The sequence below is a fragment of the Misgurnus anguillicaudatus genome, chromosome 2, assembly GCF_027580225.2.
Source record: "Misgurnus anguillicaudatus chromosome 2, ASM2758022v2, whole genome shotgun sequence".
NCBI classification, from domain to species: domain Eukaryota; kingdom Metazoa; phylum Chordata; class Actinopteri; order Cypriniformes; family Cobitidae; genus Misgurnus; species Misgurnus anguillicaudatus.
The window spans coordinates 9,368,554-9,385,037 of NC_073338.2; the positions used below are offsets into that span (position 1 = coordinate 9,368,554).

General features: G+C 36.5%; 1 protein-coding gene across 3 annotated transcripts in view; it reads left to right on the forward strand.

Annotated features, from left to right (window-relative positions):
- Positions 1 to 16,484, forward strand: part of sema6ba (sema domain, transmembrane domain (TM), and cytoplasmic domain, (semaphorin) 6Ba) — a 194,653-nt gene that overhangs the window by 107,353 nt on the left and 70,816 nt on the right. For all 3 annotated transcript variants that reach the window (XM_055201303.2, XM_055201304.2, XM_055201301.2), the window contains one exon: positions 14,632 to 14,730. In XM_055201303.2, the coding sequence (XP_055057278.1) occupies positions 14,632 to 14,730 (99 nt within the window). The remainder of the gene's footprint in view (positions 1 to 14,631; positions 14,731 to 16,484) is intronic.

Sequence of the window (16,484 nt, forward strand, 5' to 3'; positions counted from 1 at the left end):
TAAGTTGACACAGAACAAGAGTATAGGAATATCAATTTAATGTGGTAGCACAGTTTGAATACTGTAAATTGTTGTGGATGAATTTCAAGGGATAATATCTCAGATTTTCCAGAGCCAAGACACAGAAATCTTCACTATAGTTTAAACAATTTCAATGGTGTCACAAACTAAGCTCAGATTTGCCAAGTCTGCAATCAAAAGTCAATATTATTGATTTCACTATGAACTTAAAACTTTTTTATCAAATTTATTCAAAACCAGATTATTGTAACTAAACATGCTACATTAGTTGTATTTATAGCTTTGTACTTCTAAAGGTCACCTAATACACCGCAGAAAACAAGTTTCTTACTTATTTTTGTCTTGTTTTCAGTAAAATTATCTAAAAATTCTTAAATTAAGATGTATTTTCTTGATGAGCAAAATGACCCAAGAAAATAAGTCTAGTTTTTAGACAAAAAATAAAAACTTTAAGTAAAACAAGCTAAATGAAATAAGAAATAAGTTTACTTTTTTCATTAACACTTAATTCAAGAATTTTTTTCTTATTCCATTGGCTGATTAATTTGCTTGTTTTAAGCACAGATTCTCTTAAATATTATCAATTTTATACATTTTATATTTTAACTAAAAACTAGACCTATTTTCCTAGGTCATTTTGCATCTTAATAAAAAATATAGATATTTACTGAAAACAAGACAAAAATGCCAAGTAAGAAAGTAATTTTTTGCAATTTACAAAAGTTCTTTGTTTTTGTCTTGTTGTCGGTAGAAGTATCTAAGGATTCTTGGATTGGGATGCTTTTTCTTGATGAACAAAATGACCCAAGAAAATAAGTCTAGTTTTAAGACCAAAAATATCAAATTTAAAATAAAAAGAAAGAAAAAAAAGAAAAAGAAGAAAATTCTGCCAATGGGGTAAGCTAATTTTTCTTGAATTTTTCTTGAGTTTAGTGATTAAGAAAAATGTTCAAGATTTTTTTGATTACCCCATTGGTAGAGTTTTTTTTTTGCTTGTTTTATGCACAAAATCACTTAAATTTGACATTTTTGGTCTATAAACTAGACTTATTTTCTTGGGTCGTTTTTCTCATCAAGAAAAAACATCTTAGTTTAAGAATTTTTAGATATTTTTTACTGAAAACAAGACAAAAATACTAAGAAATTCAATTTAATATTATTCTGACGTGTCCCCCAGAATGTGCCTGTGAAGTTTCAGGTCCGATACCCTATAGATCATTTATTATACAGGCCCATATTTGTGTGTGCGGTAAAAAGTGCTATTTTTGTGTGTGTCTCTTTAAATGCAAATGAGCTGCTGCTTTACTGTTATCTATACACAGTTTCTAATAAGACAATCATCTTACTTCATTGTTCATAATGAATGTGCGGTAATAAATTATGTGAAAAAGATTTAAAATGGAAATAGGACCTAACTGTGGTCTTTGGATGGTTGTGGGCGGGGCATGCGCAAAGTGATTTCAGTTTGCTCAGATAACGGCAACAGCTTGTCCCATAAGATTGTTGAGGTTTTACGGGGATTTAAAAAAGAAGTCTGATTTTCATCATTACACAGTGATTACGTACATGCGATACACAAAGTATTATAACATATAAAAGTGAATTTATCATATTAGTTGACATTTAAAGGTACAGTATGGGATTTTAGCGGCATCTATTGGCGAGATTGCGAATTGCAATCAACCTCAATTTCGAAACGCATAGAGAAGCTATGGTAGCTGCCACAGGAAAAAGATGTCACTGTCTGAGACAACGTAGTGATGAAACGCGCTCTGTAGAGCAGTTTGTCTGTTAAAGGCAGGGTATCTGATTTGATCCAGAAAATTTTTTAGTTATACTGGTTAAAAGTCTCCTCACATTCTGATAGCAATCACTATGTTAAGTTGTTTAAATTTATTAGTAATTTATGTCATCTGTGAAAAGTGCAGGACCAAAACATGTTCAACCAATCATAGATCTTTGTCTGAACGGACGTTGCCTGTTTTGTCCCTCATTCGTAAGCGTAATTTGAATGCCACTGCGCAGCCTGTTCACGCAGACACCATAAGTCATCTGCGCGCTTGACAACTTTCCTGGTGAATTGACAACTTGCACAGGAGCCACAAAACTAAAGACATCTTTTAAAACAACAACAGCAAAACTGCCTGGATCAGCAAAGAGCAAAAACCAGAATGAACATCGGTAACTTTACTGCTTTACCACAAGATGCAAACAGCTGCAGGAGGCAAAGGGTCTGAAAGAGTCGTTGCACTGTTTATTTTGGTAAGGTAGGTACGCGATATGATTGTATTGAGATGGTTTCAGATATTCTACTTTGATGAAACTTTGTGTTGCTTATGAAATTTGTGTTCGTTTACGGATTGGCGTAACGATATAATTACTACGTCTACACAACCGACAGTGTGCTTAAAGCTGTAGTCTACGATGTTGAAAATCGGTCTAGAAAGCCTGAGACGGTTAGTAAGTTTTAAAAAACTCATTCCGCCCCTCTGTGCTACCTGATCCCTCCCACCGGGAAACCACCTGAACAACGTCACTCATTCAAGCTGTGATCACTGGTAGTAAACATCAGAACAGAGATTTACCGAGCAGTAAACACAGTAAGGCTTGAAGGAATGAACAATTACAATTATGATTGTAATTGACGTTATTTACTTTCACAACACCGTTTGGCATACGTTTCCCCTCATGAGCTTCAAGAAATTACTTTATAAATATAATTACTTTGACCCGTGATACGCGATGCTAAACTGCTAACATTCCAATGCCGACCGGCAGCATGGGCATGTTGTCAGACTGATAATATCATATTTATGTAACACCTCACACAATCTTTGTAAATATAATTATTTTGACCCATGATACGCGATGCTAAACGGCTAACATTCCGATGCCAACCGGCAGCATCAGCATGTAGTCAGATTATAATACTATTTATGTAACACCTCACACAATCTTTGTAAATATAATTATTTTGACCCGTGATACACGATGCTAAACGGCTAACATTCCGATGCCGACCGGCAGCATCAGCATGTAGTCAGATTATAATACTATTTATGTAACACCTCACACAATCTTAGTAAATATAATTACTTTGACCCGTGATACGCGATGCTAAACGGCTAACATTCCGATGCCGAACGACAGCATGTACTCATAAAAAGATATTTATGTAACACCTCACACAATAAAAGTATAAAGTGCGTACATGTTCAACAAAAAGTCTGCCGTGTCGGCGTCGTTTTTCAGCCCCAAATCTCCCTGTAGCGTCCTCCATTGGTCAATGGCGGACCATATATTGATTCTACTTAGAGTCCGGCTTTTTTAAAATTTTTTTAACCTCTTCTCTTTCTTCAACAGACTTCATTTTTCTTCCAACCTTTACTGTAGGGACAAGCAGGGGCTGCTTGCTGCTGTCGTTTAGTTTTTTTCCATTAGTGAGATGTTGCTGCTTCACCATACACTGACACAAATTTCATGTTGCAGGCAGGAGAGGGGCGGGGTTGTGTGCGATGGGGTGGAGACGCGAGCACGAGGTGGATTTTCAAATGTAGCAGGGATTGGATGAGAGCAGTTAACCAATGTAAGCTATCCGGCCGGACAGTTTACATTGGTCAACTTATCTGCTACCATACACCCAATAGACTGAATGGATTTTTTAAATTCTTTTTTCTCTTCATATTGTTAGGATGTTACTGTAGAACCATAACCAGCATCTAAACGAGGTTATTAATAATGAACAATCTTTGAAATCGTAGACCATAGCTTTAACTAATTCTGATGTTTATGTTGGTAATGTTATTTACTTTGTACTGCAAAGTTTTCTCACTGGTAAATGAGACTTGAGATATGGATGTCTGGTCTGTGCGTGTTCATGTGTTTTGAAAGAGGCGTGACTTTGGATGGCGTTTTGAATGGAGGGTGGGATCGTGATTTCATTGCTAGTCGGCTACCGTTAGCATTTTTCAAAATGTGATACCCTGCATTTAAGGGCTACCATAGAAACATGACAGCAACTTTCATATAAGGAGACCAGTGGTGTATATAGATAAAAACGGCTCATTCTAATGTAATAAAAACAATACAGGAAATTAGGTAAGGTCTTAATACACCACGGATAATATAGTTGTATATTATATTGCATTTCTGTTGCATTTTTAATGTATTTTAACAACTCTAACATTTTCCCCTAATTATTTTTCTCCTAAGCAATTTTGGAGAAACATTTGAGACAAAATGTACCTAAATAAGCTATGAAATAGCCACATCAGAGTAATAACATTTTCCTCATTGCTTTAGTCTTGCGGCAAATCTGAGCACAGTTTGGGAAATTACATACTCTTAATTTTCTATCCAATCAACACACATAATGCATAATAAACAATTTATCACTCCTAATTTAAAGCGACAGGGCTTTACAGTATCACAGTATTCCTCCAGACCTGATTGTGGCTTTCTTTGATCTTTTTGCTATAAATCCAGCCTTATTTTTTAGTTCAAAGGCTAATTACCTTTTGCTCTCTGCCCACCTTCATAATGTAGGCGCTGCTTTTACACTGCTTTTCGTAAAGCACCTTGTTTTAATAAATGTGTATGAATGCAGGAAAGAACTTCAAGGAAGCGAATGTCGAATCTGGACACGGATTATTGTTTGGCAGGAGGGAGCTTACAAATTAGACATGTCTGACACCCACCCACATATTCACAGAAATCTGAGACATCAAACGCACACCTGCGAGTTTCTGCCTCGGGCGCTTGCTTCGACCGAGTTCAACGCTATCTCTTCTGCTTTCTGTCTCAGAGTTTCTCTGTTGTTCTTTCCATGTTGTCTTTTGTCCGTGATTACCAATTTCCTCATGAACTATAAACTAATTGTTTACAGCATTGGTATGATGGATAAAAAATGAGAGCGAGGCCAGAAATAAGCGCTTCAAGATGTATGCCAAATTATTGGGCCTTCTGTTCTTATTCAGCCTTTGACCACACACACATGTAGAGATGAGAAGGTATTTATTTAATCTGATTTCCAGTCGAAATGTTTGGAGATAAGAGGTTTACTGAATGTAAATTCCTTAGTTTGCAAACAGTCGAGATCTTTTTAATGACAAATCCGACATTTGACCAAATGAATGTTTCATAAGCGTTCATGATTCAATAAAAAATGATTGAGTCGTTCTTTTTCATGCTGTAGATTCAGTGAATTGTAGATTTAAAAATGCTTTATTTGCAGTATCGCTAGATTATAGTTTAAATTATAGTGTGATGAGAACCAAAAACCATAAGAGTTGCTCAGTATTGCATTTTTAAAAGAATGAAGATCTGATTATTGGTTTCCAGCCCTGCTTGCATCAGAGCTCAAGCTGAGATTGCTGATCCAAGATCAGGTTTATCATTCAGCAAGTGCTGTCAGGTGAAATCAAGAGGCAAAATTGTATTATATGATGTGATGCATGTGCTTTCGGTAATTCTGGTCGTAATGAATTCATCTCTCAGAGATGACACGATTTCATAATGAGGAAAGAAATTCAATATCCGTATTCTTGACTCTTGTTAACACCCAGTCTCTCTCACACACACACGCGCGCACACACACACACACACACGCGCGCGCAAACACACTTGCTGCCACATAATGAGGGGCTACTTCAACAAAAAATATTTCTTTCCATGCATACTATTTTATTTCTATTGGTAGTTGCTTCTACAGACATGTACATATACCGACTATCGTACAGCAATGTCACCGCCAATGTCTATCCTAAATGCATTGAATTATTGTACATTAGGGTTTTCCCCAACGAATAACCATAAAAATAAGCCAATTTCATTCTTAATGGCTGCAGGCAATACAGCTGAAACGATTGTCTTAATGCTGTGTGGCTTTTTATCCGAACGACAGACTGAAATTCCTGTAGTTCAGCTGGGATGGAGCATCACGTTAGAGGTGCGCTGATCACAGGTTTGATCCCAGGGAGCACGTACACATAAAAGTTAGCCTAAGTGCTCAGTAAATTATTTTTCAAAGCGTTTGACAAGTGTGTGAATGTAAAAGCAAGTTTGGTGAATTAAATTTTGTTAAAAGAAAGGTAAGGGACCATGTTTAGGGTCACATGTTTACATAGTCACCACCAACCAAGCGTGTTGGTTTATGTCGCAGGTCATTTCATGACGTCACACACAATCAGGGGCGCAATGAACAGTTTCAAGGGGGGTATGCAAGACAGAATTTTGGGCCCCTTCCCTTAGATGATTGTTTGATCTTCAAACCATAATGTGTAGCTATATAAAATTATTCAGTTGAGTGCGTTTATTTAATTTTACAGGTCGCATTTGCAACTAAAAGTAAATCCATGAAGCAATAAATAAATAAATTTATTCGAAAAACGAATAGCCTACCATTTTAATCTGGAAAGGCAGAAAACATTCACGTAACTGATTTTAAATAGATCACTAAAAGAATAATAGTGCATGGAGATGCATTTCTGAACCTATGGAAATCTATGGAAGGCGCTTTGAAAGTCGCGGCAGCCGAGTTTTCTGCGCAGTTTTAGAAGCGAAATGTGTACAATTAGGTTTAGCCTAAAATAGTTCATTCTTCAGGGTTCATATTGATGATCTTATAGTCCATTTAAAAATGTTCTTAGGAACTGACTGTATTCGTCAGAAAAACACTATCTTTATGTCGCTGTTCTCTGTGTGTGTGGTATGTGTTCCGTCCTCCGCTCATGACAAAAAGGGTGGCCGGCAAAAGTATTAAAAAATTAATATTACGTTACGTATTATGTTTAGTGTGCGCTTCTCCTGCACACGCCCTTCACCAGTGACACAGAAATTGCAAAAAGCACAATCGGCTAAAGTTTTAAATATAACGTTGATTTTTAAAAGTCAAAAGCATGCGGCAATCAAATGTGCTGCTGATGAACATGGACATGCAAATTTAATTTCTGTGCACTGAAGGCTGTTTTTTGAAAAGCGATTAAAGTGATATACTTCATAATATGATTTTGCACATCCAACAACAGCTATATCATTACAAAGATAATACTGCATGTGTTGACATTTGGTAGCATATTGCAGTAGTTTATATTTGTTACGTAATGAAATGCACGGTGTTCTTTTTTAATGTTCTTTTTCTTTAATATTCACAACACTTATCAACAAAACATTGATTAAAATTAAGAGACAAATTATATTAAACGAAATTCATTTTAAGCAAACATTTGAAGCCAACAAATCTTAATTTAAACTCGAAAATTATGTCTTATGACTCACTCCATTTGTACCGTCATATTAGCCTTCAATCCATTACAATATATGGTGTTTAAAATTACAGTCTAATCTAATTAAATTGAAACAATTAAGAACATTACAACAATATTTAAGCACAACAATACTCAAACATAAATATAAAACAGACATTCTCTATCAGGATACATGTTAAAAACAATCTGATATAGCGTTTATAATAGCTGCACTAACTTTACTATTTTGGGCAAAACCTCCGTTGCAAACCTGAATAAAAAGAAATCACTTTCACTTTGAAAATGATGCGCTGTCACATTAAATCCAGCTCTTAGTGATTTAAAATTTAACTCAATGATGGCTTAGACAATTCTCCTATTTCATGTTTATTTAGAAAATAATATTTTTAACTACTCCTATTAAGTTATTGTCCGTCTTAGAAATGCAATAGTTGTTAGCGGTCGCTATGCTAATATTTCCTTAAATAAAGCCCTTGCTGTCCTTTTGTATTAACACAAATATTTTTCATTTTTCATAAAACATACAGTTTGAGGATCAGCATGAACGCTTTTTAGTGGCATGTGAGATCTTACCTTGAAATGCCAAACTGTAGGGCTGTCGATTATTTGTGGTAACTTTGCATAGCAAACCCACCAAACTGATCCCAAACCAAAATGTTGCCTACCCACCCAAATCCATACCCGCACAATCAAATTAAAAACCACCAGAACCGCCAAATATGTAATTGCATCTACTAGGTCATCTTTGCACGCTGTTTTTTAAAAGTGTCTCAATTGTACTTAACACAAAGTAATTTAAAGTAGTTTTATATTAGTTTACTTTACATTTTACTACAGTGTTAGTAACTAAACATGTACAATTAAAAAAAAAACGGAAAAGTGCTGACGGTGGGGCCCCCTAGCGTACTCATGGGCCCATATGCCTGGCATACTCTGAACCCCCCCTAACGGCGCCCCTGCACACAATATGATGCTGTCGGGGTTTTTGCACCCACTGGAGGGTACCTATAACTTTAAAAAAATGAAGGCTCTTTGCACACTTTGACCTATGTGGTTGCTTTATTTTAGAGGACAGGCCCAATTATTAAGATTTTAGGCAACAGAATGTTTTGTACTTTAAATAGATTGTAAGCCATAAAAACCTTCAGAGAAATGTAAATACTAGTTTGTTGTTATCAAAAAAGCTGGAAATAAAACATTGGAATAATTTTATTTGCATTTCATCCCTCAGCTGCTGTAAAAGTGACCAAATCTGATCCTAACACTATAACAAAGTTTTATCCAGCGGTGTAGGGATGGTGGTAGAAAACACAATAAATCGAGGTTGACTTCTGTGTCTCCAGACTTCTGGGTCTGGTTGCCCTTACAGAAAAGTCAAATGTACAAATTCACATGTAAAATTCATGTGGTGTTTCTGTAAGGGTCTATCATTGTACAGATTTGATTGACATTTATCAACTGGGTCATTCTTTAATTGGGGTGGCAAATGAGAGGCAGAAATTGTAAAAATGCTTTTTCGTTTTCTTTTAATAAAATGTATTGTTATGCATTTAAAATTAGTTTAATCTGCTATCTCCATTAAAACTGAAGCTTAATAACATTTTTAAAAATAAAACATCTTTAAAAACACTGGTGAAACATCTACTTAAAGTATATTTGTGCCAATATTTGAAGTAAAAAGACATTAACACCACACCACAGACCAGTGTTGCCAGATGTACGATAATTATCATATTTGTACCATAATTTTGACCTCTGTACAATGTACAATCAATAATGAAAAAAATTCAGTAATGTACGAAAATTTGACACTTCAAATGGTCGTTGCAATCATAGGGCTTCTATACTTATTGATCTATCTTTTGATCCTATGTGTCTACCATCATAATTGTGAGGATAATGCAAATGCTTGTAACGCATGTCTATCTCTTGGTTTTGGCTAGAAGGGATACAGATATCGCCTAAATCTCGTGAGATGTTGGGTTTAGGGTTAGGTTTGGAGTAGGATTAAAGGTGATATAGATTGATTGAACGGGGTATTTATCCTTGTTGTGTGATGTGACATGTAGACAAAAATGTTTTTGTTTGGGTCTGTAATGCCTTAAAAGCTTCCTAAAAACCTCTCTCAGATAGCTCTATTAGGGTGAGGGATTTTAAACAAGTGGTTTTGCACCTATTTGGCTCCCCCTACTGGCTTAACTTGCAATCTCATTACTGATTGGCTGACTTTGCTGCCACTCAAAAAATGTAGCCAATTATTTTAAAGTGGAGGGGCAGTTAGATGCCTATGATGTCATAAGCATCAGTTTTTCAGATTGGGCTGTTTTCTGGCTGACATTTATAAAAGAGGAATTTCTATGAGACTGAGTTGTTTAGCATGTTTTGCACTTTTTGTATGTTTGTGAATGTGGGTAGACTACCATTATTCAACAAAGACAAGGTAAAAATGGTTTTTCATTCTCTGTCCCCTTTAAGATAAAAACAGAGCTCATTCAGCGAGATTTTGTGATTTGGCAGTTGCCGTTACTCTTCTTTCCACAACTCCATCTCTTCTTACGTTATGTCTTCTCAGTCAATCATCATTGAGAATGACTCTCTTTCTTTTTTTCAGTTGTTTTGACTATATTCTTCACATTTGACTTTTGTACGATAATTTTCTTCCAAATACCATAATTTTGCGGTTCTGGTACGATACTTGAACGTTCCAATCTGTCAACACTGCCACAGACAAATTAGCCTAAATCCAGTCTTTTCTAAAATGGAGATCATGGGACATTTAGGAAATATTAATAAGTATGTATTCATCAAAATGTTGATTAAAATATGTGAAATCTGCAAGTTAGAAGCACTTATTTAAACCACCTGCACTAAGTGCGAGACATGAAATTGACAGAAATTTAGCTAACGTTGAGCAAATGAATAAGAAAGAATTCACTCACCATGCACTCCAGATCAACCAGCACCTGCAATGACCTTTACACACAGGAAGTAGTAAAAAAAAATATTTCCCCCTTTTCTTAAAGGGGTGACATACATTATTGTAACACCACAGACATGAATTTGTGGGACACTAAATATTTTCCCTAAATATTCCAAATATTTTAAAACAATTTAATGTACACATTAAATAAAATCTATATTCACAATCCATGATACCTCGCTGATGTATGGCATATTTTGTTACCAATGCAATATCTCAAAGCTAATTAAATATGTATTTTAAAACAAAAAATGTAATTGTTAATAGTGCACGAATTGTGTTTATCCTACAGAATACAAACATGGAAACATTTGATTATTTATTGGTATTTAAAGTTTATTTCAACTGTTGTAAAGTAGTGGGACTTGCCACCATAAATAAAGAATGACCCAACTGCCAAATAAACAGTACAGTAGCAATAATATAACAGTAAGTACCGCATCTACACATCTACAGTACCTCCTGTAATACTCCTATGAGATTATATAAATGTGTGTGTGTGTGTGTATTTGAGACATTAATAGATACAATTACAAGCCCAGTAAAATTCTCATGAGCATCTTTCTCTCTCTCACTGTCTGCAAATTCTAGCTGTCGTTTTAATGCCCTTAAAGTTTGTGTAAAGTAATTTCATAGCACTGTTTCTAAACACAATATAAATGTTAGTAATATATTGCTGAAACACATTACAAAGACTGTGAACTATGTAGTACTAAACTGTGGGGTTAAACAGTTTTTCCCCATTTCTGTATTCATAATTATTTGGGCGGGGCTAAAACGGTGGCTCGATGATGCACTTGAGCCACCGCGCATGGCCCCGCCCCTAACTCAATCACGAGCATCCATTGAGGTTGTATTCACATAGTTTTTAGAATCAACCAGATTATTTCATATCACCCTTAAGAGCTATAAACCTTAATGAGATTTTGCTTTTCTATGAGTATCTTCTTACGCACGATTTTTTTTCTGCATCTCAAAGCTGTCTGTTTCTGTGTAGACAACGTTGTTACCCTTTTAAAGTAAGACAGAGTGTAATAATAAAGTGAATTATGAAAGCAACACAGCAATTCGATTGGGAGAAATGGGGCAAAGGGAGGCACGCAGGTCGAGAACGAGAAGAGGCAGAGAGGAGATGGGACTAAAGGAAAGGGAAATTGAATATGGGAGAACACAGACTTTGATCGGAGTAGAAAGTTACAGAGGTGTCTACTGTGGTCAAGGATATATACTGCCATGTCACACGCTCTAATCTGAAGGGTAAATCTTGACACTTTATTGATGGCGTTTCACAGACACTGAACCGCATGAGCGAAACCTCCAAAGAGCGAAACCTGCTTTTTACACCTCTGACGACTGTATGGATCGCAAACCTGCATCTCTGATGAATTCAATTTGACAGTTTATGAAGTGGAACGAAAGATCTCCCCACCCCTGCGGAGGGTTTACAGCATACTGATATAACCAAGGCGGTTTTTCATCTGCACTTACATGGTATTTCTGTGCAAGAAACAGAGGAGGTGTTAAAGACAACAAGGGAAACGCTTCATTTTAAACATTTTACTAACTATAAGTAACTTTGGAATTGTTAAAGGATTTTCTCCACTTTTATGAAAAAAAACCTCATAATTTACTCACCTCATGTCATCCAAGATGTTGATGTCTTTCTTTGTTCAGTCGAGAAGAAATCTTTTTTGTGTGTGTGTGTGTGTGTGTGGAAAACATTCCAGGATTTTTCTCCATATAGTGGACTTTAGTGGACCTCAACGGTTTCAATGCAGCTTCAAAGGGCTCTAACTGATCCCAGTCGAGGCTTAAAGGACAAGTTCGGTATTTTACTTAAAGCCCTGTTTATAGTGAAATAGAACAGTTTTGACTGAAATTTAGACATATGATGCTGGCCCGAGAATTTTCGGATGTTTGTTGTATCACCTCCCACCGCTAAAATGGGTTTATAGGTGCACTGGAACAATCCTTCCTAAAATGCATTAAACTTTCGTTTACAAAGACGTGAAACTCACCGAGTGGTCAGGGGTTTTCACTGATATGCTCACACAAAAATCACTGCAAAAGACGCATTCCAACCGGTTTTATCGTAGTTTTTGTCTAACTCCATTGACTTGTATTAGATGTGCTGTGAGGTACTGTATTACTCCGCGCCGGGAACTTTGTTTCTACTCTTGCAATTGGCAAAGGTGGATTAGCGCCACCAACTGGGCTGGAGTGTCTATTATTCAAGCTCTCAATTGAAGAATATACGGGTGTGAGGCGTTTGAAAAAATAGGTCCACAAGTTAACAACGAATGCTAAAACAGCTGTTGGAAAGCATCTTTTGCAGCGATTTTTGTGTGAGCATATCAGTGAACACCCCTGACCACTCGGTGAGTTTCACGTCTTTGTAAATGAAAGTTTAATGCATTTTAGGAAGGATTGTTCCAGTGCACATATAAACCCATTATAGAGGTGGGAGGTGGTAGAACAAACATGTCCAAATTTCAGTCAAAACTGTTCTATTTCATCATAAACAATCTGAAAACAGGGCTTTAAGTGTAAAATACCAAACTTGTCCTTTAAGGGTCTAATCTAGTGAAATGATTTTCTAAAAAAAGAGACCAAAAGTAAAAAAAATCACAGTGAAATCACAGGATATGAAGGGTCAAGTTGAGCGCATTGCATTGTGGGAAACATTATCCCAAGCAGTGTGATCTGTTGTTTATTGCAGCTTTAGGCAAATGCATTATCCGTTTACGGTGCGCACTATCCATACTGTACACTGCAGAAATGACAATAAAAGCATGTTACGATGCTATTCTGAACATACTTTGGCACAGTTTTAGGGCGTGGATCAGGTGTATTGTCTTGGTAATTGAGTGATAATCACCGGCAAATTACTGCCTGTAATTTTACAGACGTTACATGCATTGTATTCTGATCTTTACCGAGTAAACACACAGAGGAAGTAAACAAGCATTGATGATGCAGATCCAGGTGGAAAATTCACGATGAGGACATTTTAAATTATATTTATAGCCAAAAGGATAAAATGCACCATCATCCATCTTTCGAGTCTTGTCCAGAATGCATTAAGATCTTCGGTTTTCAGACATTTTTGCTAATGATCTGAATGATTTAATGGTTCGGGTGTTTTGAATAAGCATATGTGTCATATTTGCATAACCACAATTTAAATAGGCCATGAATGAGTATGTGCACTGAAACATGTGACTCAAGAACTGTCATATATAAATGATTGAAGGCTCCAACTGAAGGAGAGATCTCTATCTGTTCTCCAATTCAAACACATGCTAGTAAGTTGATCTATCGCTAGGGAGTGTGTGTTTAACGCTGCCAGTCGCCTAATGCATTTGTTACTACGCCCTGATCTCTTGTGCAAACGCACGCACACACAGCGAATGGTGAGCTTGCATCTGTAACAACACATAGACCCACAGCAGTCCTGCTAATCACCTCAAAGAGCCTGACCTCAGTGTCGACCCCCGAGGGCCTCAGCTCCACCAGGAGGCCCAGCCAATCTCAATGGGCAGAGTAGTGAATGGGCTCTATGGTGGAGCTGCGTGATGGGGTCCTCATGCAGCGATTTCAGCAGAATACACAAAACTACTTCAAAACGCTCCATTGATGTCCGTCAGGGAACAAAGGCATTCCTGTTGCATGAGTGTTCGCAGCTGGTTACGTGGTAGCTTTCAGGACTGCTTTTATAGCTGGACTCACGTCGTGACGCATTCGGGTCTGGATGCTCTCTGTTTCTCTGCCACATGCAGCATCATTGTGCATATACTGGATGTGATTCGGAAACTGGGGCCATTTTAGATAGACATGCTGGGGACCATTTTATCAGGTGTCTGTGTTCATAAACAAACAGCGTTCTCTAAATAATAACGTCTAGGTCAACGGTGTGATTCGCGAAGCTGTGTAAATAGTTACTCTGTTGTCCGTTTTGTTCTACCCGCTGTATTTTCATTTCTTCATTTCTTTGTCTGGCACATTGTCCTTCAGTCAATTTTTAATTAAAAGCTTAATGGCTTTGTGGAAATCACATGAACGTCAAACGCTGCCCAGCTATTGGGATTCAGGCCGGACAAAACAAATAAGATTTCGATAGCATCGTTGCATTTTCCGTACAATAATTAATAGGAAAAGTCATTTCTATAGCATTCATGCCCATAATGATAACATAATTAAACTTTTATTAATTACAAGTAGTGCCACAGCGCTTTTAATGGATGAAACAACCGAGCAAATGAATGGTAGTAATCGACGAATGCAAGTTTCAGAAATTACAGTAACTGGATAATTTATAAGATGAATTATTGAATGAAATGATCTTTTGAATTCTGTTTGTTTTAGGAGGAGTGTCGTAATTACATTAAGGTGCTGTTGAGTCATGATGGAGGGCTGTTTGTGTGTGGGACAAACGCATTCAACCCGCTCTGCGCCAATTACACGGTGAGTCTTCCCACAATGCCCAGCGGCGTTGACTGTCTCAATATATGACAAACATAGTGCATGCAAAGATTAATAGTACACATCAATTCAGTTCAACACGCTATATTTACAGTAACATATTACGATTAAATCTTTTGTTTGTTTGCATGCGTTTGAGACTTAGTTGTGTTGTTACCCTTTAGTCTTAAGAAGCATTATTGGTTTACATTTACATTTACTTTTTATCCAAAGTGACTTACAGTGCATTACAATATAGAGATTTTTTTATCAGTATGTGTGTTCCCTAGGTTCAAACCTATGACCTTTTTATCTGCTACTGCAATCACTGACCTTTAAAGGAGATTTTAGGGGGTTTTCTTCATTAAGACAATAAAACAAAGTATGACACAACTGACAGTTTTAGGTGCACTGTACCTTTAATCTTAAAGGCGGGGTGCCTGACTTTTGAGAAACGCTTTGGAGAAGGGAGTCGGACAGAGTACCAAAACACACTTGTAGCCAATCAGCAGTAAGGGGCGTGTCTACTAACTGACATCGTATCCTGGGTTGTGTATGTGTGGGGCGGGTCTATCTAAAGAAGGTCCAGAATTTATTGGGGTAGGGGCGTGTTTGTGAGGTGATTTCAAATATCAACCCCACCTTTAATCAATAATGTCAGAAAATAAATTGTTCACCTAAACCTAAAAATTCCCTCATAATTTAGCTGCCCACATGTCGTCGTGTTACAGGTATCTTCTTATTGGATGTTATCATGGTGAACCTTTAAAAGTAATCCATGAAATAAGGTGACCAGACATCCCGTTTTCCAGGGACAGTCCCATTTTCCGGGGACAGTCTGGTTTTTTGGTGTTGTGTCCCCGACTGGAGCAGTCTCCGGAAATGTCCCCGTTTTACACCACATCCAAAACAACCAGCAAATACACCGAAAAACCCGATCAACGTGTAGCCTTTGTAGTACCAGACTGGAGTAATCATGTAACGATTATTTTCACCAGCAGAGGGGGCCGCGAGCTACACTGATTACTTGGTTGCGCGTCACTGCTTTAGCGAAGAAGAATTTACTACACATGAGAAAGTGTCATTAAGTTATCATCAATTAAGTTATCATAAGATATGAAAACAGTCAAAGTTATCGGGGGTTAAGATACTAACTACTCATGTTAAATTAAAGTAACAAACCAATGAAGTGAACTGATCACAGCATGGTGCTGAGCATTTGTTTTGTGTAGGCTAACGTTAATATGTTTACATTTTGCATTATTCCTTCTGTGTTTCACGTTTACAACACTATGAAATCAGCTGAAGTAGTACCTTAGAAGTAATGTTTGATGAGGTATGTCTGTGCATTGTATAAGGGAAAAATTATTTAGGCTACAGAAATTCTTCAATTAATTGAATTAGAAACACTGTAAAAATGACTTTCTTATTAGTATTTTTCACTTGTTTGCAAAATAAGAAAATATAGTTTTTAGACCAAAAATATAAAATTTGTGCTGAAAACAAGCAACAAAAAAAAAATCTGCCAACACTTAATTCAATAAATTTTTGCATGTTTTAAGCACAAATTCACTTCAATTTATAGTTTTTTTGTCTTAAAGCTAGATTTTTTTTGTTAGGGGATTTTTAGATATTTGTACTAAAAACAAGACACAAATATTATTAAGATTTTTGCAGTAAACCCAAACCAATAAAAAGAAGAAAACTTTAAAAACGTTTTGTCCCCATTTTTTATTTCAAAGATAACAACTAATAAG